Source organism: Haliotis rubra, unplaced genomic scaffold (assembly GCF_003918875.1).
Source record: "Haliotis rubra isolate DU_JTF1 unplaced genomic scaffold, ASM391887v1 Scf22, whole genome shotgun sequence".
NCBI classification, from domain to species: domain Eukaryota; kingdom Metazoa; phylum Mollusca; class Gastropoda; order Lepetellida; family Haliotidae; genus Haliotis; species Haliotis rubra.
The window spans coordinates 3,101,882-3,128,396 of NW_025766225.1; the positions used below are offsets into that span (position 1 = coordinate 3,101,882).

The 26,515-nt window shown below is 38.0% G+C and overlaps 1 protein-coding gene across 1 annotated transcript in view; it reads right to left on the reverse strand.

The window, feature by feature from the left end:
* Nucleotides 1-26,515, reverse strand: part of LOC124277266 — a 163,829-nt gene that overhangs the window by 23,579 nt on the left and 113,735 nt on the right. Inside the window, 9 exon segments of the mRNA XM_046712915.1 lie at nucleotides 45-231; nucleotides 1,367-1,451; nucleotides 2,090-2,223; nucleotides 2,673-2,705; nucleotides 2,708-2,764; nucleotides 3,473-3,752; nucleotides 4,459-4,666; nucleotides 20,383-22,987; nucleotides 23,155-23,440. Of these exon segments, the coding sequence (XP_046568871.1) occupies nucleotides 45-231; nucleotides 1,367-1,451; nucleotides 2,090-2,223; nucleotides 2,673-2,705; nucleotides 2,708-2,764; nucleotides 3,473-3,752; nucleotides 4,459-4,666; nucleotides 20,383-22,987; nucleotides 23,155-23,440 (3,875 nt within the window).

Below are 26,515 nucleotides of genomic sequence, written 5' to 3' on the forward strand. Positions count from 1 at the left end.
AACATGTTTAATAGGTAAATGCAGCCATGTGATTTTCCACTCACTCTCTAATATCAGCTTGAAGTGTAACAACCTCTGACCAGGTTTCAGGAAGAATGTATTCAAGGGGAGGTAACACACTTTCTGGGCTTCAAAGTCCTTGTACAACTCCTCAAACTTCCTGTTTCTCCTCATCTTGGTCTCCACCTCCGACAGAATCTCCTCCTGTCGATCCAGATAGTTGCAATACAGCTGTGGAAAAGAGGTCCGAGGTCAGATATGAACATATTAAAATCGATTGTTTACCTGAATTATGCCCACAAACATTAGATTCTGCAACAAGTTTGGTAGTTTTAGCACCCTACATCACATTCAAAACAACATATCATCAAGTTCTTTCCTAAAATGTGTCTCATAAACTGTGAGCTGTTTGTGACTTTTCATGATCAAATAAACTGTAAAAAATGTAATGCCTCCATGTTATAAAGTACATTCTATAAGGAACTACTCCAGACAGACAGATTAGTTTATTTACATCTCACCGTCACAAATATAATACATATAAGTGATACAATATATAAAAGCAACCAATCGCAAAGCGATTTATGAGAGATGTTACAACACATAAGAAGATAATCTTTTGTACAGTGTAAACAGGCGTAAGTATTTAAATTAAAAACAAAAATTAAAAAAGTGTGAAACACATCATAAAGTTATTTGTACATTAAAAAGCGTCTATGTTCTAAAATATTACAGCAGGTTTTGGCTAAAATATAACTAAACTCTACACATGTAAAAATAAGGGCAAGTTGCTGAGGGGCTGTAAAATCAGTAAAAAAAAGTAAATTTAACACTGCAAAGCTTTAGAAGATCACTTGTAAAACGTGTATGTAGACAGTTCAGTTAAAACGTGAGCTTCATCTTCAACACAGGTTAAACAATTAAAACAGAGTCTATTTTCTACAGGGATGTATTTTCTACTCCACGTAAGTGTCTGCCACCATGATCTAGTGGGAAAAGTCAGGAGAGGGGAAGGTTGGTTATCTGATCCCCGGCCGTATCATTTAAATATGGTACTTAATGTTTCCCTGCCTGGCACTCAGCATTAAGAAATCAAAACTGATTGTCTTGGAGTCTGTACACTGTTGCTGTGTCCTGGGTCTATTTTAACTATAACTGCGGCATGACATTTCGATGGGCTTTCACTTTGAACCCAGTAATAGATGCCACCCCGTAATAATCTACATTACATGACCTCAGTACACTTGACAATTTCCAAGTTTACATGAAACTGATGCCAAGGTTGGAAAGAATGCATGTAATGATTTTTCAACTAATTGATAAACAACATCGTATCTGAAGTACTATGTAGAAGTTACACCCTCACCTCTTCCGCCACGACTAGAGCATTTAGGACAATGTCTCCGATTCTCTGGTAGTCCCCGTTCTGGTGAGCGTTGGACTTTCCCTCCCTGAGGCAGAAATATACTCAAGTATATATCACACATATATCTGGGAAACAGGACATATCTATTGTAGCAAGGAAATATGAGCTATATCTGGGAAATATAAGCTATATCTGGGAAATATGAGCTATTTCAGGGAAATAGGGCCTATACAAGGGAAATATGAGCTATACAGTGAAATATGAGCTATATCAGTGAAATATAAGCTATATCAAGGAAATATGAGCTATATCAGGGAAATATGAGCTATACAGTGAAATATGAGCTATATCTGGTAAATAGGACCTATATCAGGTAAAATATGAGCTATACAGTGAAATATGAGCTATATCTGGGAAATATGAGCTATATCTGGGAAATATGAGCTATATCAGGGAAATATGAGCCAGATCAAGGTATCTGTTTTATCAGACGAATACAGTCTGTATTAGGATGTATCTGTTGTATCAGGGAAATATGACACATATCAAGACATGTCAGCTATATCAGGGAAATATGAGCCAGATCAGGGTATCTGTTTTATCAGACGAATATTGTCCGTATTAGGATGTATCTGTTGTATCAGGGAAATATGACATATATCAAGACATGTCAGCTATATCAGGGAAATATCAGCTATATCATGACACATGACAGTAACTGACCACATGGAGAGTCTCTGGTCCACATCCTTGAGGAAGCTGCAATGGAAATCGTAGATGGGGTCGAGGTAGGAGAATACAAGCTCCACCATGGAGTTGAGGATCATCGTGTCGCCACTGAGAGCGTTGCGGAACCACTGAAACAATAACACACATCAACAATCCAGATGTTCTGGCACAAAAAAATGACTAACTTCATCCTCCATTGGACTTTTGCTAGATACAAACACAGGAACTCTAAGCATCTTCAGACATCATTGTATGCAGCACTTATATCATCAAAGCAAATATAAGAACACACTTTATAGATTCTTAAAACATGTATTCATTCATTGGCCATATGCTCCCTGTGACTCTTTCCAGATAGAGTATGGAGCTTGTCACTGTAGAGTGAGTGAATAAGTATGGTTTTAGCAATATTCCAGCAATACCATGGCGGGGCACACCAGAAATGGGCTTCACACATTGCCAATGAGGGGAATCGAACCCAGGTCTTCGGCGTGACGAGCTAACGCTTTAACCACTAGGCTACCCCACCACCCCTTGTCACTGTGGAAAGATGAGAGACCTGTTGGATGTAACTCACCACACAGATGAGCTCCAGATCCTTCTTGTACGTCCCCGCTCCGTCATGAGCAGCTCCTTGGCGATGTAGTAGGAACTGTCCACTGGGTGGCGCTGCAAGTACAGACAGGATATACCTGTTGTTGTATCAATGTGGAATGTGGTATATATACATGGCATGTATGTGAAATATTCCTTTAAAATACAGGTTGTCTGTGTGTCATATACTTGACATTTACATTACTACATTTCATTTCATTACATTACATTACATTACATTACATTACATTACATTACATTACATTACATTACATTACATAGTCTTGGTTCTCAGGCACACAATGATAAAGTCTGAATACTTCTGTTTGTTTACATTTTTGAAAAAAAAATATTGCCACATCTCGAACAAACAAACCCAGCAGTGAAATGCTGCAATACTATGAATAACAAGATGCAGTTACCTCCCTTTGCATGATAACTACTTCCCTGTGCATGTCGAGATATGGTCATGGAAGCAGTGTGAGGTTCTTTAAAGCTTCTTATACAGGTTGTATATGTGTAATTCACCTGTCATATACTTGAATAATAAGTATCTTATACCTGTCATAGACAAGTCATATATACCAATCAAACACTTGTCATATATCTAGATTTGAAATGAGACAAGATTTCTGGCATGTGTAAGGGAAACAACTCTGAACAATGAAATGTGGCACCTGACCTCAGGGCTATTGTGAGGTCACAGGTTAGAGGTCGAAGACAACGGAGCTGAGACAATGTTGATGCTATGTTGAATTTTAACCTCTTTCCTGATGAACTAACCTTGACCTTCTTCTTTGTGTCGATGTCTTCCTGGTCCTCGGACTTGGTTGTGGACAGCGTAGAGATGTTGCTGGGGATGCCGGAGCTGGAGCTGCTCACTGTTGATGCCGCATGCATGTAGGACTTCTTGTTCTTGGACGGAGGTGTGAGGGGGTAGTCACTCTCATCCAGGATGGGAGGCGGGGGAGGAGGTGGAGGAGATGGGGATGATGGTGAAGGGAGGGTTTCATTTCTCTCAGTTGTTGGAGAACTGGTAGTGGCATTTGTGCCTCGCATTAGACTGAAACATACAAACTTGATTTGAGTTGAATCTTGTGCTCCTGTGTGAGATTAATCATTAGGTGTTAACATACACACACTCTGTTAAATTGGGTTTTGGTCAGTCTGGTGGTGAAAGTGTTCGCTAGTCATGCCGTAGACCTGGGTTCACTTCATACGAGGGTCAGTCAATAAGTAGTCGGCCTAACTATATTCTGAATGTCCAAAGTTTGAAAAGCTTCCATTTTATTTTGAAAGAATCATTAGCAAGTTATACAGAGTTGAGCTGATTATGCACGTGTGCCCCGTTAATAAACGTTCCAGCAATATCAAAGAATTGAGTTATCTTCTTAATGAAAGCATTCACTGGTCATGCCAAAGACCAGGGTTCAATTCACCACAAGCGAACAACAAGTGAAGACCATGTCTGATGTTGTCTGGCAAGTGTCACTCAAAAAATACAAACTCACACACTTTCTCCAGCAAAATCAAAGTGGGACACACACTTAATGTTGGCTATGATGATTGCACCTGTGAAGAACACATGTCTTATGTGACCGACTTTAGTACTGTGTGGACCGGATTATGCATTGTTAGGCTGGGATTAATGACTTACAGGCAATAATGGCCATTTGTCACATATAATAACAAGATCTTGCAAAACACATTGGGTACTCAGCATGTATGTGCACCAGAATCTTCAATGGCGCGAGATTCGAGCACCTTACCTCAATCTGTTGGGAGGACTGAGATTAAGGTCGTCCTCCTGCACGACCTCTGGAATGTTCTCCACTTCAGGGCATCGGGACAGGCGGTGTTCATCTTCTATACTCTGGACAATGTCCCTCGACCCAAGAACTGGGGCTGAAAACTTTCGGTCCATGACCTTGAACCCTGATGGAGAGTTGGATGGGTGATAGAATCTTGGAGAATCAACTGGAAGAGAACAGCACACATTTAAGATTCAAAGTCAAAGACCTGCTTCATCACAGTAGCCTCCCTTAGTCTTCCCATGCTAGTGGGGAGACAGATTGTGTCCTAGGTTGTGATGGCGCTGTGTGACTAGGAACGATCTAGGTCATTGTTTTAAGCAGCATGTTTCTGTGTCATGCATAAAAGATAAAATGTAAGAGTGAGTGAGTCAGTGATTTGAAACTTCTGATGAGGTGTAGACATTTCAATTCCAGAGTGAATGAAGGTCAAGGTCACTATGTTGATGCAGATATATTAGCAATTGGAGGAGGTTAATTGCCAAGCAACAGCAAAGCAGCCTCTGTTACCAATCATTGACTCAGTAAAAAACAGAGTGAAATCATAGTTGTCCAACAACTACCTCATACCAGACACAGAGTGACCTTGACCTTCATCCACACTCTGTGGTGTGCCTGTACCAGTTTGTGCCTTGACCATCCAGTGTTGACATTCTTCATACACTGGACCTCTTCGTCACGATTGTTCTGTACTGGAAGTCACATGACCATCTTTGTTGTCACTAACCGAGCACAAAATGTAGTTTGCTTTAGAGTGTTGTCTGATTGGATGGCTATTTGATGCCTTGTGTCATTTGAATCAGGCTCAAAATGGTATCAATATGTACCAAAAATGGATAATGGAGCATGAAATTTTGTGTGAGAATTTCCTATTTGATAACCTTTATAATGACCCAGTCAGTTAAAGACTGGGTATATAGTTTGTATATTCCATGTCGACTTCAAACTGGAGACTTGATGCTTATCATATAAGGTGGGTGATGCAAGAAATGTGATACTAATGGCCCTACAACTGATTCACATTTGTTCAATGCAACCTGATCTGCAGACGAAAACCATCAATCTAAATCTGGCTCTATCACTAGTGTGTTCAGGAGACATCTTCCATTCCCTTCCAGAGTCAGTAAACAGTAATTAGTTACTGACTTCCAACAGAATCTGGATCCCCATGTTTAGGTTACATTACACCAGATCAGAATCCTGAGTTTAACAATCCATTTTTGTAGGGAGTCTTAAGTGCAGATTGAATCATCTGACCGTTGTGATTGGATGATTTTGTGTAAGGTTTTTGTGCTTTTTAAATGGACATCTATCCAGCAATATAAATTTGCCATGTTTCTTGATATTTAGTTGTGTCTTATTGAACATGAGGACTTTCGCTGAATGTGACCCAAGGTATTTTCAAGCGGTTGACACTTTATGCTGAACTGGGGTTGGTCTGTTTAGCTTCCTGTACTAAGATGGATTGGCTGAGGTAGTAATTTCCTTATTTTCCTTTGCTGCTTTAAGGCTAGACTGTGCACACATGTAATGGCTGTTGATGGCTTTGTTGATTTGAAAAAACCCATTACTATAGAAGTAATAATTGATTTTGTGCAACCTTAAAGCAGCAGATGGAGATGTTGATATATTCAGCTGTTGCGACTGTTTGAGACGTCTGCGCGTCTGGAACTAATATTCAACTTTTGCATACTATATAAAAGAAACTGTGCACTTTCTGTTGATTGTCTCATTAAAAGCCACAGTCCAATGATCAATATGATAATATATCCGTACTCTTGTGTTTCAAATTGTTCCTGTTCTGCTGTTCTCAGATCTCCATTGTTTCATTGGAAAATCAGGGCAGGCCCCTAGTTTGATGTGTTTGTTCAGAAGATGTTGGAAAATAAAAAATGCTGTATATGCAGTATAGCATGATGAAAATGTTCACAGTCTTGTTTCAAATACATAAAATAATTTGAAGGAGTGACAACAAATATATGCTGTTTCCCCCCAAAAACAAATATGGTGAAAAAACACAAAAAAAACACACCCCAAACTTTAATGAATTTCTGAAGTACAAGAAGGTGGCTTCGTTCTTTCCTAAATGACTGTGCATTTGGATATGTCAAATCAAAACTCATATCGGCTTACGACACTTCAAGCTATGTAGTAAACACTCAACTCTGTATGTCTTAATTCAGAATGAATACTATTTCTACGTATGTCTTAATTCAGAATGAATACTATTTCTACTTATGTCTTAATTCAGAATGAATACTATTTCTACGTATGTCTTAATTCAGAATGAATGCTATATCTACGCACGTCTTAATTCAGAATTAATTCTATTTCTACGTACGTCTTAATTCAGAATGAATACTATTTCTACGCATGGCTTAATTAATAATAAATACTATTTCTATAATATGTCTTAATTCAGAATGAATGCTATTTCTACGTATGTCTTAATTCAGAATGAATAATATTTCTACGTATGGCTTAATTAAGAATGAATACTATTTCTACGTATGTCTTAATTCAGAATGAATACTATTTCTACATATGTCTTAATTCAGAATGAATACTATTTCTACGTATGTCTTAATTCAGAATGAATGCTATATCTACGCCGACGTCTTAATTCAGAATTAATTCTATTTCTACGTACGTCTTAATTCAGAATGAATACTATTTCTACGTATGGCTTAATTCAGAATGAATGCTATTTCTACGTATGTCTTAATTCAGAATGAATACTATTTCTATGTATGGCTTAATTCAGAATGAAGGCTATTGCTATGTATGTCTTAATTCAGAATGAATACTATTTCTCCGTATGGCTTAATTCAGAATGAATACTATTTCTATGTATGGCTTAATTCAGAATGAATGCTATTGCTACGTATGGCTTAATTCAGAATGAATACTATTTCTACTTATGTCTTAATTCAGAATGAATGCTATATCTACGCACGTCTTAATTCAGAATTAATACTATTTCTACGTACGTCTTAATTCAGAATGAATACTATTTCTACGTATGTCTTAATTCAGAATGAATACTATTTCTACGCATGGCTTAATTAATAATAAATACTATTTCTATAATATGTCTTAATTCAGAATGAATGCTATTTCTACGTATGTCTTAATTCAGAATGAATAATATTTCTACGTATGGCTTAATTAAGAATGAATACTATTTCTACGTATGTCTTAATTCAGAATGAATACTATTTCTACATATGGCTTAATTCAGAATGAATACTATTTCTACGTATGGCTTAATTCAGAATGAATACTATTTCTACAAACTACCGAGTGAAATAACATAATTTTTGTGTGTATTTTTTAATCACTAACACTGACAGCATAAAATAGATATCAGCAAAGTAATCTTAATTACATTTTCATTTCGCTATTGCTATTTGCTGGATTTGAAAACTTAAGATACATTTAATGATTCATGTGTCGTACATCTCATGCCCTGTAATGATGGATCAAATCTTCTAATTCCCTCAGCTTGTGCTTGCAGTGCAAGATGTTGAATTCTGTCAGGCAAAAATATTTTTCTTTGGTTCCCAAGATTTTTGTTTATTAAAGTGATGCAATAAAGATATTTCTCAAAATTGAAAGTAATACTATCATCATTTAAAGAGCTATAATGTTATGGTAATTTTCAGACTTTCCAGGTTAACTGAAGCACTAGACAGTACAAGTCACAATGTCTCCATGCAACGTACCCAGGTGTGCCAATAAATGTAAACTCAACAATTTGCAATGCAGACAATCTTCCTGATCAACTTCTGCTGTTCCCCTAACAACTTTTCCTAACCCTCTAAATGTCAGACTGCATAAAGAAAGAATAACTTCAGGTTGTTGCAATGTTTTCCTCTCTCCATGAAAACATTGTTTCTTATCAACATACACTGAAGGAAGCACTGCATATTATGGCTCCATATCAAACAAATCTACACAGGTTCAAACAAACAGTTCTGTACTTGTGGCTCCAAAACAAATATACATGGGATTGTGCTTCTTATAATGTCAAACTTAAAAACCAGCCCTTCCGTATTTCCTCTATAAGATGCCCAGGTACGTGACAATTTAACGAAAACCATCGATTAGGCCATGAATACATTGAAACCCCTGAACACCACCCACCCCCACCCCCCGATCCGCCCATGGAACACTTTTGTGGAAGCTGCGGTGGCTGAGTGGGTTAGACGGCTGAATTTGTGTGCTGGTGATTAGGTGCCTGACTCTGAGGGTGTGTATTTGAATCCCGGATGGGACTCAACTAAAAAAAAGTACTAGATTCTGTACATAAGTTACATTGACGGCCTCCATTAGAGGCCAGCATGTCAAAAGGCCATTAATTACCAAAATATCAGTTTTTAAGATCTGAGAACAGAGGTTTGGCTTCTAATTTAAAGACAGAACATGTGATAGCTTCTAACAGAGGAAATATGGTAATTCAGGTCCTCGGGTTATCGTCAACCGCACACGCTGCTGCAGCTGGTGAGATAATGTTTATACATGTGTTTCAGAAGGGAACACTACACGTGTGAATGCATACAGCCTACTGAGATTGTGTGCAATAAGATAATGTCAAACCTGCAAAGCCAAATATTTGAGATGTGTGTGTGGGTGTGTACATTCTGTAGCATCTTCTTCAATGAAACCTGTACAAGCTCAATGTCATAACTCAGGTCGCATGTATTCTTGAAGCTTGTGAAATATTTTGTACAGATCTGTTGAAGGGCCACTATAGTAATAACTAATGTGGAAACGTTGTTAGGTGACTAGTATCAACTAATGTGGATCAGTTGTTGGGTGACTAGTATCAACTAATGTGGAAACTTGTTGGGTGACTAGTATCAACTAATGTGGAAAAGTTGTTAGGTGACTAGTATCAACTAATGTGGAAACGTTGTTGGGTGACTAGTATCAACTAATGTGGATCAGTTATTGGGTGACTAGTATCAACTAATGTGGATCAGTTGTTGGGTGACTAGTATCAACTAATGTGGATCAGTTGTTGGGTGACTAGTATCAACTAATGTGGATCAGTTGTAGATAACTTGCTTAGCATTATGAGGATCAGCTGCAAGGTGACTGGCATGAACTAATGCAGATCAGTGTTTAGGTAACTAGTATGAACTACTTTTATTTGTTTTGTGACCAGTGTAAACCACAGTGGATCAAAACTGTGTGAAAGTCTACACTTTTAGCTTGATAACGGTCTAAGAACCTACACCGACACATCGCTCAATGCAATAAACAGGACGTTGTTGTCCATTATGTAGTATGCTTCATTATTGACTCACAAACTTTTAGAATGCTGATAAAACAATCAATTTGGATCAGTTGTTAGGTGCCTAGTATCAACCAATGTTAATCAGTTATAGGTCACTAGTATAGACTAAGGTAGCTTTGTTTTAGTTACAAGAATTAACTAACATCTGCATGTCCTGAGTAAAACTCATTATTTAGTTAAAATTCCCATACCAATTCTCACATTTGTCTGACAGATGTGTACAAGGTTGTATAGAAATAATTTTAAAGATGTCTTTTTGGCAAGATGGGAAGTAATTATATTGCTATTTAATTAATAAACTAGTTGATTGAAGCTACATTCAGCATATTTTTGGAGTGTTAATTGTTGATAATGTTGATTGAATAATTACTTTTTCTTGACTCTATGATCATACTATGACAAAGAAAGTGACATAAACTGGGGTCAAATGTCTCATTCAACATGTTTTCATTTTTACAATGTGAATTAATGTGTGTTTGAGTGTGGCTGTTTGTGTTAGTCCAGATTGCTGGTTCTACTGTGCCGGACCACTGAAATACCAATCATTGTTGTCTCCCTTTAATGTCGTGTACCAGGCAGGATAACAAAAAGTACCATCTCTTCGAACATTCAGTATGATGCAGCCTGGGATTGAACCAGCTTACCTTCTGTACCCAAGGCAGGTGCTCTATCCACACAACGACAGAGCATGAGTGAGTTAATATTGATCTATGTTGCTATTAGCAACGTTCCAATCAGGTCTCAGAAGAATGAACCAAGAGTAGGAGTGACCGAGTGACTGCACGTTTAGAATTTCCTTGAATACCTGGTACATTAACTGAAAATAATGAGCACATCTAATCAATTGGGCCCTCCAGGGACTGTTTGAAGCATCTCTTCGCCAACTCCATGTCCTCTCTGCCCATCAGATCGGACCTGGAATGTTGCCAGCAGCCTGATTGACGTCAAGTTTTATTAAATGTCTTCTGCGCTGCTCTCTGCTCCAATTAATTTGTACGAATTTCTGTCCCCTCTGTCCTACATGTGACTTGTCAGGATTCTCCATTGGAGTCCCAGCATCAATCACGGCTGCAGGCTGCCGCCACACTTGCTGTGAGACTTGGCTGCTTCGTATGGTGGATGCAAGATGTCATATTCAATGCCTTAATCCATACTTTATTATACTGTGATTTTGGGCTCTTGAATATATTAACCATGACAATTTCTAATCACAATTGCAGTGGAGTAAAAAGTGATTTTGAATATTTGGAGAAAGCAGATGTGTGTTTAATGGTCATAAATTGACATATTGACCAGTGATGATAAAGTGACCTTGAAAGTATTTCTGACCTTGACAGTATTTCTGACGGATGCTGAAATAACTTTTCCACTCTGGGTATTGTAAAGAAACATATCACCTAACAGTGTTATTGATGATAATTATTTCTGATAATTACGGTCCAAATAATACCATTACTACTTCTGCTGCTGCTGCAGACGAGACATAGGGGAGTTTTGGCACCTTCAAACATAAATTACCAATTACAATGTGCAGGTGGAGGAAAATATTAATAATTGGAAACAAGTTCCCACTCTGCCAAAGATAATGTATTTCAAACATAACATGTAGAAAAAGAATTTAACAGTAGAAACATTAAGAAAGTTATATAGTTGTGTAAAATTCTGAAGGTAAAGTTGAAATCTGGAAGAATATTTAATTGTTTCCACCTGGTCCAACTCCTCACAAAAGAAATTTCTGAGACGGCAATATGTTTCTAAGGAGTATAAATTTGTGTATAAACGATATCTGAATATCTTTAATGTTAATACAAGTAACTTGCGTGTAAGTAAAGAACTGTTCAGACAGATCTGTAAACAAATATGGCTGCCAATCAGTTTGCAACATGTCATAAATTAGGGCAGATCAGTCAGGCTTTGTTTACCTACTAGGTTCAACAGTTGCTCAAAGAATGACATTATATAAGAGAGAGGTTATTACCCTCTTCATTGTCTCACCAAAGACTTGATTATTACGATTTTCATTTCTAATGTGACATTTATAATAGGAAAATACGCTCAGCTATTATTTTTTTATATATCTTTTCAGTAGGAATGTAAGATTAAAATGTATCTGCAATAATTGGTACTTCAACTTCATGTATTCTTACTATTTATTCTTAAATGTTAATACCCCACAACTTCATTGTTTATGTACCATTTATACAGAATGTACAAATAAAGGTAGTCAAATGAAGGTTTTTTAAGGACACAAGTCTCCACATTGTCTGAGTCAAATGCGAAATCAAATAAGACCTAGATTTTTTCCTCCAGTAAATTGTGTTTAAAAAAGGCAACATCCTGTGTTATTGCCTTGCTTATATAATAATGTGTCTTGTGAACAGTTACCATGGATACGAATGGTGCAAGCTATAGCTATGAGAATGTAATCCACCACCCTATCAGGGCCCCTTGAGACTATTTGCTCAGCATGAGTCATGTTTTGACGAAGATTTTTCTCTGCTCTCAATGCCTCCCTGACAGGTTTGAAATAAATACCCTGCCCATGTCAAAGGTCTGCTTGAGAAGAGATAAAGGTGTATTTCTAACTTTAATGTTCCTTGAGAATTCCAGCTTGACATGAAATATAACCTATTCGGGGCCCCTTGAGACATGGAACTGTGTGAGGTGTGTTGATCTAATTTCCTAGTAGCCAGGATGTATCATTAAAAGTGAGCGTGTGAGTTTACCTTGTGTGAAATATGTGCTTTGGTTGAGGCCCAAGTATCTGTTGACATTCGGATGGATTACAGGCTGGTGTTGACAGATCAAGGAGCATAATCATGTGGATCTGAGATTCAAACTCACAACCAGCAGATCCTTGTACCACCAAGGGGAGGTAATTGTGGCATGTTAGGCCCCTTGCCCTATGATACTTGTGACAGATAGGAGATAATTTAACCTGTCAGTTGTTGCCATCACTGACCAGCAAACCTGCATTAGCAGATCCTGGCCTGACCAAAGGGAGGCAATTGTCACTGCCTGGGTGTGATTCCTCTGGAGGTTCATCATTACAACCCTCCAACATCCCCTACATATACACACAGATCATGCCCACAAGCCTGAAATCAATATCTCACAATAGCAATGCTGTCCGATGATTTGCACAAAAAGGCAGAAGAAACAGAATATCAATACATATCAACTAAAAAGTACACACTTCATCAACGTATAATGCCCGCATGCAGTAATTTGTCAGCCAATCAAAATGAACCAGACTATTCAACAACCAATCATATTACAAATGAGAATGGTGGAAATAAAATAAAAATCCCAGACAATTTTTGGTCGATAATTTGAGACAGGGAGAGAACCAACTAAATCACAACCAAGGTGGACATGCTCACAGTAATGCTTCTGTACTAGAAAATAAAGTTGTCACATAATTAGCTGGTAGCTGAAGTCAGGGAGTAAAAAATAATCAATCATGGCGACACCATGCTTGTTAAAGCTGCAGTCTCCTTTCAATGTTTTGTTGAGCATGCATTGAGCTCAGCACGCCATGTTTGCATTAAGCATAGAAAATGCTGATATTTCCCCGGGAGGAGTATGAATATATTTCCCTAGCGGGATTAAACCAGAATGGGTGGTAATATACACCATCTTCACATACAGAGGGACAAGCCATATGTTTGTTGATTCCTTGCCAAATTTCCGACAAAGATCTTACGAAATGAATTCCCTCCTTTCAAGCATAAGACAAACATTGTTCCTACACATTTACTATCAAATATAAAATGGTTGCCAAAAATAATTATTTACACAAAACATCTAAAGGCACAACATTGATCACCCCAAGGTTTTGAGTACAATGAAAGAAGGAAATGCATTCTCCAGTCAGTGAAAGGGTTAACACTATGATGTTTATTGATAGAGACAGAAAACAAAATACTGATATATTTTCTATAAATTGATTTTCTTTATTGATTTCATTCTAAGCGCAACATTTAGCAATGTACAATTTCCTCGAAATCTAAGCCACTTAATCCAGTAATTTTCATTATTATTCACAGAAGTGGGTTAAGAAAGGGTTAACGCTCATCTCTTTTTATCACGTCAGAATAAGCAGTTGCGTTAACCCTTCCTCAGTGAGAAATCCGAGAGAATTTGCAATAATGAAATGAACAGAAAATTGTCACATTTGCTCTTTCAAACTCATGTTGCCACAGCATCGATGGGAGATACTATTTGTATGACGACACAAAACATGATGTACTTTCACAGAATTTGTATAAAATCTAAAAAAATGTAGTCCACATATAACTGGAATATTTCGCGCGCCAAAACATAACAAGGATTAAATCAAACATTAGAATGAAAACAGCATAACATAGGTATGTAGCATCTCAATAATATTAAAGTCACTTCTAACACACTGGAGAGAACAACATCAATTCATAACATTAGTTTCGAGGGAAACACAACGTGGACACAGATTCAGGTTTATCTCTATCTAAAAGTGCAAATTTCATGAAACAATCACAATTTGTATTGATGCTGTAATCAAGGATACAGATTCTTCAAGTATTGCTTTGATTTTCAAAATAATTTTTTTCAATGTTTGTGCCTAAAACTCTAAAAAATAAACTTCTGAAATCAAAATGCGAATGACAATGGGGATCTCTGTACATATCCATATTATTGCAATTTTCAAATCTAACAAATAGTTTTTTAAACTATGAATAGAAAATAACATATAACAAACAACATTATGATATTTACTGTCGGCAGAAGAACAAACTGATACTGTAACTGGTACCTTGGATTAGCTGTTAAATATACTATCTACATCTGGTGTATATAGCATCATATTCATCCAAAACAGAAAACAATATGCGAGCACTAAGGCTATGCCACTCATTATGAGAGTACCACCACCAGTAACCATGACAACCACATATACTGCTAAAGTATCTTGTATTCTTTTATTAGTCATACTATTACACTAACTGTTAAGCCACTGAACTGAATAAATTTATAAATATTTATAGTTCTTCCATAGAACACAGTATTTTATCTTATAATAAATTTTTTTAGAGGTGTTTTGGTTGCTATCATAACTGAATTACCTACCTTGACTAAAAGTTGCTTGCCAAAATTGTAACTGTAAAGAGGCATGTTCCAAATTTACACAAAGTAGCAAGGATTGCACTTTCAGTAAATGTTTTATCATTGATATTCTTTCTGTTTATGATAATAAAGTTTAAGAAAATGTGTGGATTTTACTGAAGTTTGTAAATAACATCACTACTCCTTGTACTTTCTCTTTTTGTATTTATTCAGCCTCTTAGCACCTTCAAACATTTAACATTTCTTTCAACATTATTGAAAAGACAGTTCCTTATCGCAAGCATATTTAATCTAATAGAAATTGAAAAAAGAAAATTCTTTGGATTTTACCAAAAATTGATTAATATGAGATTAGTGGCAATGTATTTGAAATTTGCTTAAAAGGTTTAATTTTAGTAAATTACCAGAAAATAATCTTCTGTGGACAGTAAATAACATACTCATCTCGACCATAACACAGTCACATACACGATGTAGTTTCATACATTATCTAAAGCTCAATGACAATGTAGCCTTTAAATAACTCCAAATAATAGCCACACTAACAATCAACCATTTGTAATTATCTCCCCTGCATACACAGCTCACGTGGTCGGCAATAAGTAGCGTGTTTGGTCTGAATAATATTTACCTCAGGGCTACTTCTGGAATGATATACTAAAAAAATAATCTTACATTGACTACAAACATATTTGCACATGGGAAGGAGAGATTCGTAAAAATGAATAAACTCTGTTTAAAAAAGTCATGAATGCTTAAAACAAAAGATATTTTATAACACAATCATGACTCCAAAACTTTACCTTCTTTATTGTAATCTGTTTAGTATGTTGGACATATTTACTCGAAGTTCTTTAAGAAAAAACAATTGTCTTTCAGACATGCGAGGATTAAGACTCAGTGGTGAGTGAGGAAAGGAATATAGTTTCTATGCGTACATGCTTAGTATGGCAGTAAAGATACATTGATAATATACCACGCTTTTGCTAGACCAATAACGTTTAGTGAGTGAGTAACTTGGGTTTAACGCCATCATGGCCTGTATTTTAGTTATATCACGGCATGGCAGATCAATATGGGAGATCAGGTCACTGACATCCTCTGCTTGGTAAAACCACATACACAAGTATGGCGAAAACAGACCAAGATCCTTATCAGGGCAAAACTGCTTCTTAAACCAAAGATCAGTGGTTCCTGGGACATCTAAGGGCCATAACTCTTAAACCACTATCAATGCCTGCCTTAAGACACAGGGAAACCTCCCTGGTGTGGTACTAATGATGATCATGAATTACATACTTAATATTACATGTTATTGCTCTTTATACAATTATTACTTTAAATTCCTGCATAGCAAAATTTTTCGATTCTAGTCGCAAAGGGCAATGTTTTTTCAGGATATTAAGTGATTTTCAAACTGGAATTTATTGTTGCCTATGAAAGTAATGTATAATTAAAATATAACAGCTGAATAAATTAATCCGCATCATAATCAAACTTTGCACTACAGAAGAACGGAGGTGTTTCATGCGATCACTTAGTTGATATTCTCATTAAGCTTGATAAGCAACACAATGCTGGTATAGGCTGTATACATTGCACAAGCAGGAGAAGGCTGTCAAGAGAACCAAGCACCTAATCTAGACAGAACTAATCATATAGAAACCTCAGTAACCTTGAAGCTGTCTAATCATATCACACATACAATCTAATCATATAAATATATTAAGGCCGATAACCAACCTCATCCTCTTTTTCCATTGCAAAATCTAAGCATATTTTATTGAAATACCTCAAAAGGCTCTTCAGAAAAACTACACTCATAATAACTAGTTATATAAGAAATACTATTTTCCTAGTCACTGTTAATCAACAATGTCTGTAGCTGAGAAAGATTGAGGAGAGAAAGGACAGCTATATTGTCTGCAAACAAATATAATTCAAGCAAATCAAACAAATCCTCACGCTAGTGGGAAGTAAAATCTTCTCTTGACCATTCAAATGTTTCCTGTCCCATGAACATCCAATCAAATGGCGCCTTATCCTAAAACAAGGGCAGGCAACTCTCATAACATAATACAACAACAACAATTCTCACTAACCAGTCTGAACACTGAAAGTTCTACTTGCTGTTCCAGAATGGACTCAACTGAACACTATTGGGAATACAACTACTTATAAATATGGACGCCATCCATGTTAAGTGAAAGACAAAATTCGACCAATTCTACCCACAGGATTCAAAAGTTACTAAACAATAAAATTATGACTACAAAGGAATTGTCACAAAATAACTGCGTACAGGAGTCTGTTCAGCAAATTTCAAAATCAACAACCTAATATACATAAAACTAGTATGACTGAAATGTTCCGAGTTGCCAGGAACATAATATTTATACAAATCTGCATGTATTTGGGATCTTGTAATCACTCTTCATCTAAAATTTTGATAATGAATAAATAAAAATATACCCCATCCCCAAATTTTCTAAAATCATCCAAAATAAGAACTTTGAATGAATTAAATAAAATATTTTTAACTTGGGGTCATGTGATGAACTAGGTATGCGACATGCAAGCATCTTAGGTCATGGCAATTTTTACCGTATCACAGCTCACTAAAATAATTATGTATACAATACACCATAAAACAAAATAATGAATCTCTACTTTGCCATGGAAATAAACCTTAAGAGTAAACAAGAGAAAGAAGCACTAGCAGCCATGCTTCATTAGAAATAATGCCAGATAAAAATATACAGAAAAACAACAAAAACAAAAGCTTAATGCCAACAAATACAAGAAAGCATGTGGTAATTTCATATTTTCTCCATTAAATTGTGGTTTGTAATATATCACTCATAGTTATTCAAAATATACATATATTGTTACAAGAATTTGTGTGTTACATCCTTTATGAATGGCAGTCATTATGAAAGTTTATTATTTGAATTTAATGCGACATGAATTACAAATAAGTTATGAAAAAAGAAAAGAAAATGGAACTTTATTTGACTAATCAAGTAATGATTATGAAAAGTAGCAGTTCTAGTTTATGAATACACAAGAAGTGGAAGTAGACTAAAGTCACACCCCTGATGCTCCCCAATACTCCTGCATTGTGTGAGTAGGTGGGTTTAACACTGATTTTAACTGTATTCCAGTCATCTTAATGTGGAAACCCCAAGGGTTTCAGGTCTCAGATATTCACCATTGGTGAAACCCATAAACAGGGAATGGTACAGACAAACCCAGAAACTTGGGCAATTGGATTTGAACCCAAACTCATATGGACAGTCAAGCACTGATCCAACAGCCTCAGAAAGTCTGTTCAATGTTAATTTATTGACTGGCTGCTAAACAATCTTTGTGACTATTTTGTAAAAGTCCTTCCGAAGTATGTGGTTCTTTTGTAAGAAGTAACATAACAAGATCCATTTTAGCCAGACATCAGATGAAAAGCCCTGCCCTCTCGACAATGTTTATGAAAACTGAATATTATATTTTACATAATTACTCAATTAGACTCACTTATCCAGACTAAATAAAAGTGTGAGGCTACAGCTGTATTTGTATAGTCAGTTATACTAATAGAAATTCTGGATAAACAGGGTGGCACTGATACTCGTAGGGCCTGTTATCGATTATTATTTGTTCACCAAGAAACTTGAGAAAAAGTCAATGTAAGAGGTTGAACTTACAAAAAATCCAAGTTCCCAATAAGTACTTACTGCTAAAATGAATACAAAACAAGTTTGTACATGACAAGAAATTACTGAGTGGATTTTTGTCAGAATAGAGATGTTTACAGAATAATTTACCATTTCTTGTTTATCAAATCAAAATATTTTGCTGTACCTTATTTTATATAATAAAACATATGAATTTGCTTTAAGTCAACATAATTACATTTTTCTTTCCATATTCTTTTCTTTTTGTTTGTCTTGAAAACCAAGTAAAAGGAATAAAGCCTAGGTGTTGAGTTTTGTCCCATTATTTACCGTAGGGTGTTAGTAAGTATATAGGTATTTGGCTGTAAGTATACAAGTAGGTATTTGGCTGTAAGTATACAAGTAGGTATTTGGCTGTAAGTATTATGTAGCAACATCTCTGCAATACTTAAAGGATAATACTGACATATGCAAAATATAAAGCTATATGCCCATGTAAGTATTGTAATTCCATGTCACCCAATGTTACTTCAAGCATTAAGCTGCTGTTTCCTGTATAATAATGGAGCACTGCAGTTAACATGTTTATCATCCCTAAGTCGGTTCCATATGAGATATTGCTTCAGTGAAACTGCATCTCCATGCTTTGCAGACCACTGTGATGTCATCAGTTTCTACTATGATGTCATCAGTTTCTATGACATCACAATCATAGGACATCACTAGCCCTGACAAAATGCTCTTGAAAGTCAATGTTAAAGTAACAGGGTCAAGATCACCTAAGCACTATTTTGTTGTAAGTCAATGTTAAAGCATAAGATTTACGACCATCTTAACACCGAACCATGTGATAGTGCTCAGATCAATTGGTGAAACTGGAAGATTTTTTCACTATACTCGGATATTTCTTTCATTTCTGATATGCGGTGAATTTAATGACTGATGGTAGAGTTGCGAACAGTTCAATATGGAATGTTTTGTTATTTTGGCACAACTTAAGGTCTCAACGGAGAGTGATATGGAAGCACTTCCGGAGTGCGTAGACATTCTTGCAGCATGACGTTCTCATGGTTCAAACAGACCTACTTAACGTATTACTTTTGTAATTCCATCAGAACTGGTTTGTGTTTATTTCCAGGAATCACTGGATAGGGATGATAAACAGGTCAAATATGGTGAATCCATCTTGATGTCAATAAACATCAACAAGAACTATTGATCATATATATTCAATATATCAAAAAATCTTTTTCTGCATTTGTTTGCATAAATCGAAAACATAAAATATATTGTCATAACTATAAAAATTCATTGCTTTAACTTTACACATTAGCTTTTCACCCTTTCAACCTTATTATTTTCCATAACAAACTAAGATGTAACCAGCCCAACTTCTTCATCATGTCTATTAAAATAGTAATAGGATTGAAAAATGTAAGACGAATTCCCTTGATTAGAACACAGAACAGAATACTGATACAATCCAATGCTAAATGGGAAATGTTGGTTACAAGAATAAATCAGACGGTTAGTATCAAAAGATAGAAGTTGACAAGGTACACACTGGACAGCAGAATTACTTTTTTACATTGTGATATTATTTCAAACATGAGGAAATTTCATAAATATAATCCTTCAATGATGTTACATGAGTTATCTCCCTTTCTAATAAAGAAAGCATGACAGTTGTATTCAAAAAGTGGGATGAAGTTTTCAAAATATTGATTTTTTCACAGAAATAAATCATCAACTTGTCATAAAAAAGATAATGTACAATTAATTAGAGCTGACTTCAGGTCTGACTCTCGTTTCCGAACTTTTCCTTAATGAACTCGGGCTTCGGCTTGGCAGCGACAGGGGGAGGGGGTGGCTTCTTCACAGGAGGTTTGTCCTCAAAATCACTCTCACTCTCGCTTGTCGTGTATTCAATGTCTGCGATGTCAGGATGTTCAAGATTGGCTAGCGGGTCGATGCTAAACCGTTTTTGATGATGCGGATGCATTTCAATTTCGGCAGACGATGATGAATTATCACTCGGTTCCTGAAGCTCCGGGGGAGGTGGAGGAAACTTAAAGTCATCATCCTTATCCCCAATAAAACTACCATCCATGGCATCGAGACGCTCAAGTGATTCTAGAGGTGAGACTTCTCTGGTATGTGTCGTCCCTTCACTTAGTTCACCGACCCCCGAGTCTATTGTCATATCCTTGCCTGACTCCGCGAGGCACTTGGTAGCTGCATACTGCGCATAGATTTCCTTTGCCATGGTGTCATCCATATCGGACTCGGTGTCACTCTCACTTCCAGAGCTTCCGCTGTATGTCATGTCGCTCTCCGAGCCGTGGCCACACATGTTCTCTAGTGTATCCAAAATATCCCCAGAGTCCATTCCCTCCCCACAACTTCCTCCAAAACTTGAGTCATCACGATCATCCACGGGGCTCCTCATGACCATCATGCTCACATCACTATGGAAACTCTGACCAATGTCAACATCTTCATGGAAACTGACACGCTTTGGTTCTGGTTTCGGTTCTGGTGTTACGGCAGTGATCGCTTCACTCGTCATCTCTTCCTCCTCCTCCTCAACCCGGTTCAATGACCTCCGCTTCATTGAGTCAATCGGTTCCTTCTTCTCACGAATGTATGACGGATCTAACTGACCATCGCTTCCAGGTTCCGGTCTAAACGTTGAGAAGGTCAAGGCTGCCGAATTGTCTTCCTTCTTTGAAGGCGGACTGTCCTCATCGCTATATATAAAAGCTGCTGCAGGAGATGGAAGGTCAAAGATTAATGGATTCCCAGAACTGTCCACCTTCAAGTTCTCCTTCTGTTCTTCCTGTGGATTTGGAGCGATCATATGCGTGGATTTTGATTCAGGTTTCACAGCAAACCAGGGATCCTTTTCTCCATCTAACACAAACTGTTGAGGATTTTCAGTCATGCAGGGACCCTCTGTTCCAAAAGCAGCAGTCCTTGGCACCCCGAATGTGTTGATATTAGAAGAGTCTTCAGAAGATGTGGGTGATGCATCTTTGAGAACAGGACTTGGAGGAGCTGGCAATGGTGACTTACTGTCAAGGTTTTGGCTGGCTGGGACTGAGATCTTGGAGTCTATTGCTATGTGAGCAGGTTCTTTTGTGGAAGATATAGCTGAAGACTCGGATGATGTGGACGACGATGATGCTCTCTTGGGGTCAATTGCTGCTTCTGGGCGCTTCTCTCTGGGCGGTTTAGCAGGTTTAACTGGCGGTCCTCCCTGCGTCTGCGGTTTCCGCACCTCAACAGACACATAAGCACCTGATTCTGAAACTGACTTATCACTGGCAGGTTTAGATGACACAATACTTGTCATCTCACACTTTTCAACACTGTGTTTTCCATTTACAGCTTCTGATGCACTGGTTTTGCCATTTACAGTCTCAGGTACACTGCTTTCGACCTTTACGGTTTCAGATACACTGCTTTTGCTATTCACAGTCTCAGCTACACTGGTTTTATCATTAACAGTTTCAGCTACACTGGTTTCGGGCACTGCCTTTGGCAAGGGAACAGGTGCCCCTTCACCGACAATGTCAGTTTTGCATTGGTCATCACTTGTTGGCACGGTTTCATCATCTTGCATTTTGTCTTCAAGCTGTTTGAGGATCTCCTTTTCGAATGAAGGACTTGTGGTGTCATCTACTGAGGAATAGCTGGTCCTAGAGGGAAGCTTGTGACAACTGACGAGCTCAAACCTCCGTAAAGTTGAAGGAGACCTTTCCAATGATGAGGATTTTCCTATAGTATTAGGGTGTTTGAGAGGAGGTGACAGTGGAATATCCACAGCCTTGAGTGGTTCGGAATTGGTCGGCGGCCGACCTGGACTTTTGTCCCTTGGTCGTGACTCTTTTGTTGAGGCACCTTCCGGACCTTTGTAGAATGCGGTCTCCTCCTTGTTCTCTGTCTCCCCCTTTAACCGTCGATGCAGGGTATATGGAATATCCACAATGAGATCGGTATCAGCGGAATACTTCCTCTTGTCAGTGAAACTGTCCACATCCGGTTTCAGTGATGCACTTGCAATATTTTCACCAATAACATCCTTCCTCCCTTCCCCCTGAGGGGATTCTACCTCTCTACCATACACACTAGCAGTTATACATGCACTTGGTGGGATCTCCCCATTCACCTTAGGATACAGGTTAGTAGAATTTAGTTTAGCTAAATCTGGCCTATCAGCTGCCTGACTCTCAGGAAGTCTGTCTATATGGTTAGTAGATTTCTCTGAAGCAGATACATTGTTTATTACATTTGTGTCATTAACACTCTTCAGCTTGGGACTATCTTCGGGAGAAAACGTTACAGATTTACCCCCTGGTTCTCTCCCCTTCCCCACCCTCTCCTCCCCCTCGAGGTGATACGAATCCTGGGATGTGTTATCATCATTGTCATTTGCATTTTGATTGGCTGATGGTTCATTTTGCATGGCAATATTATTAATAATTATATTTTGTTTCAACTTATCGAGATCTGAATCTGCACCTCTATCATCGGCTTCTGTCCTGGAATCAACACTGTCCTCCTTCCTCATCATTGCTGCTGCTGCTGCTGCTGCTGCCGTCGCCTCCCGGCGACGGGGATGTGTTCCAGTTTCGGGGAGCCCAGAGAGCGGCTCCCAGACATGGAACTGTCGCTGTGGACCTCAGCTGTCTCAACACGACTCATAGGGCTGACGTGGTTGTCCTGCGTGATGTCGAGAGTGTGGGAGCCGCTGGAAGCTGTGCTGTTGTGGAGGTCCGAGGAATTGTGGGTGTTAGCCTTCAGGGTAATCTTTGGTGTCACGCTGGTGCTCCGGCTTGAGATACGACCACTTGCCGACCTGCAACATAGACAACTGGATTAAGTTTCCTATATAATACGACAAAAACCTCAACTAATCCCATGCCTCTTACGTTTGTAATTTTTAACAAATGTTTAATATTTTGATTAATTAGAATACATATAAGGCCAAACGTATTGTATGATGTTCCTTTACGATAATTAAATACTGAGTACCATTCCTTCAATAACCTTTCTTAATTTTTTGCAGTGTGTGAACCAGACCTCAAGAATAGCTGGGTACTTGTGTAAAATATTCGATTAATTTTGAGTTGTTTGTATGCAAATATGTATTGATGACAACATGTCACCTTCACGTTGGAAGAAAGCCCGAAGTGACGGAGGTCTCACAACTCTGGAGGAAAGGGGATAGTGCTGACAAACCAGCAAATTATCATGCTGAATCTGGAACTCTCAATCATAGGTCGACTAACGGGATCGGGTGGTCAGGCTCGCTGACTGGGTTGACACATGTCATTGCATCCCAATTGCGTAGATCGATGCTCATGCTGTTGATCACTGGATTGTGTGGTCCAGACTCGATTATTTATAGACCGTCGCCATAGAGCTGGAATATTGCTGAGTGCGGCGTAAAACTAAACTCACTCACTCATTCATAGGTTCCTGGTAAGCATAAGGGAGTCAACTACACAAAATATATAGTAGGACCAGAAATTATTGAGAATTTTAGGAATATGTTTAATTGGATTTCTAGTATAAACAACCTTGACCAGCTATCAAGTGCTTGGTTTCATTCAAGAGAGACAACTCCGTTAATCCTTTTTTCATTAGTTTGTGAAGAGTTATCCCCCTTTGTTTACTTGCTAGCAGGGCGGTGGGGTAGCCTAGTGATTAAAGCGTTGGCTTGTCACGCCGAAGACCCGGGTTCGAATCCCCACATGGGTACAATGTGTGAAGCCCACTTCAGGTGTCCCCCGCCGTGATGTTGCTGGAATACTGCTGAAAGCGGCGTAAAACCAAACTCAGTCAGTCAGTCAGTTACTTGCTAGCAGACAACATTTTCAGTGATCCTCAGTATGGATGATTTAGAGAAGAGGAGTTGATCTTAGAGTATTATAACAAGGACATCAGATCAGCTAAAGTGATTTCAAGTAGAACAGGCATCCCTTTGTCCACTGTTTATCGTGTTTTGAAAAATATTACAAATGGATATGGCATTGAGCACCAGGGGGGGGCACAGGTAGGCCAAGAAAATTGACTGTCGGTGACAGGAGGCGGCTTTATATTCTTGTTTCTAAAAACAAACGAAGGAGTTTAGAAAACTTAAGGCTGGATATGATTGATAGAGGAACTGTGGCTGTCTGCAAGGAGACAATTAGAACTGAGCTGCATGCAATGGGTTGGCAGAAAAGTCGAGGAATTCCATCACCGATCATGAAACCTGAACAAAAGAAGTGAAAGGTTGAACTGGTGCTTACAGCATAGAAATTTTAACTGGGACAATGCGATTTTCTCAGATGAAAGTTCTGTGTGGCTGTTTCCTAATACACTGAAATTCTGGACCAAACAAACTGAAACACCTTTGTATCAGCGCCCAAAGTACAGTCCGAACTTTAACGTGTGGGGTGGCACATCTGTGTTAGGGGCAACACCCCTCTGTGTATTTGAAGGGAATATGAACAGTGAGCGGTACACAGATATTCTCGAGGGACATTTACTTCCATCTGCTCACGTGTTCTATGGAAATTTTTGGATTTCCCAGCAGGACAACGACCCAAAACATCGTTCAAAGCATTCACAGGCCTGGTTTCGGACCCAAAATATGACATTATTAGATTGGCCAAGCTATGGCCCTGACCTAAATCCAATAGAAAATGTTTGGGGACTTATGAAGGAAAGTGTCAATAAGAAAAATCTGACAAATATTGCTGAAATGAAAGAAGAGGTGGTCCGATATTGGGACAGCATGGACCACGACTTTCTAACTTCTTTGATCAGTAGTATGCCCCGCCGCATTGAAGCCTGCATTGTTGCCCATGGTGACATGACAAAATACTAACTGTTCACCTGTCTTTGAATCTGGAGTTATGTTCTGCTAATATTCACATTTAATACGTGAGTAATGAGTGATTTTTTTTTTTTTACAATCTTTAAATTCTCAATAATTTCTGGTTGTACTGTATCGGCACCATAGATTATTAGGAAACCCTTGTCTACCCAGTTCTTACCTAGTTTTCAACAGGTTACATACAGAAAGTTTGTCCACGATATATTAAAAGATATAACATGAAGCTAGCAATAAAAACAGAGATGTCACTGTCACCAACATGACAGTGGGACCAGGCTAGTAATCATTCTATAGTTATCATACAGTTAAGAATAGAACAATCAATTTAGCTCAAATTCAAGTGAGAGTCTCCTGTATGGGGAGTTACTGTATTGATTAATACAGATCCTACAGCTTCTTGCAGCACTACTGACAAGCCAGATGTCAGATCCCAAACAAACATGCATGATGTTACACAATGTCAAGCCTGTACCAGCCCGGCTATACTGGAGACGTCAATATTGCCTGTCTACTGAGGCTATAACCATCATAGTTGCATGGGTGGCAATGGTTAAGCAGGGATGCAATAATTGGCATACTAAGCAGCAGGCATATTTACTGAACGGTTAAATAATGGTGTTTTATTGCCAAGGGTGTGATAGCTGGCATACTGAACATCAGGGGTGTGATAACTGGCATATTGAACATCAGGGGTGGGATAACTGGCATACTGAACATCAGGGATGTGATAACTGGCATATTGAACATCAGGGGTGTGATAACTGGCATACTGAACATCAGGGGTGTGATAACTGGCATATTGAACATCAGGGGTGTGATCACTGGCATACTGAACATCAGGGGTGTGATAACTGGCATATTGAACATCAGGGGTGTGATAACTGGCATATTGAACATCAGGGGTGTGATAACTGGCATATTGAGCATCAGGGGTGTGATAACTGGTATATTGAACATCAGGAGTGTGATAACTGGCATATTGAACATCAGGGGTGTGATAACTGGCATATTGAACATCAGGGGTGTGATAACTGGCATATTGAACAT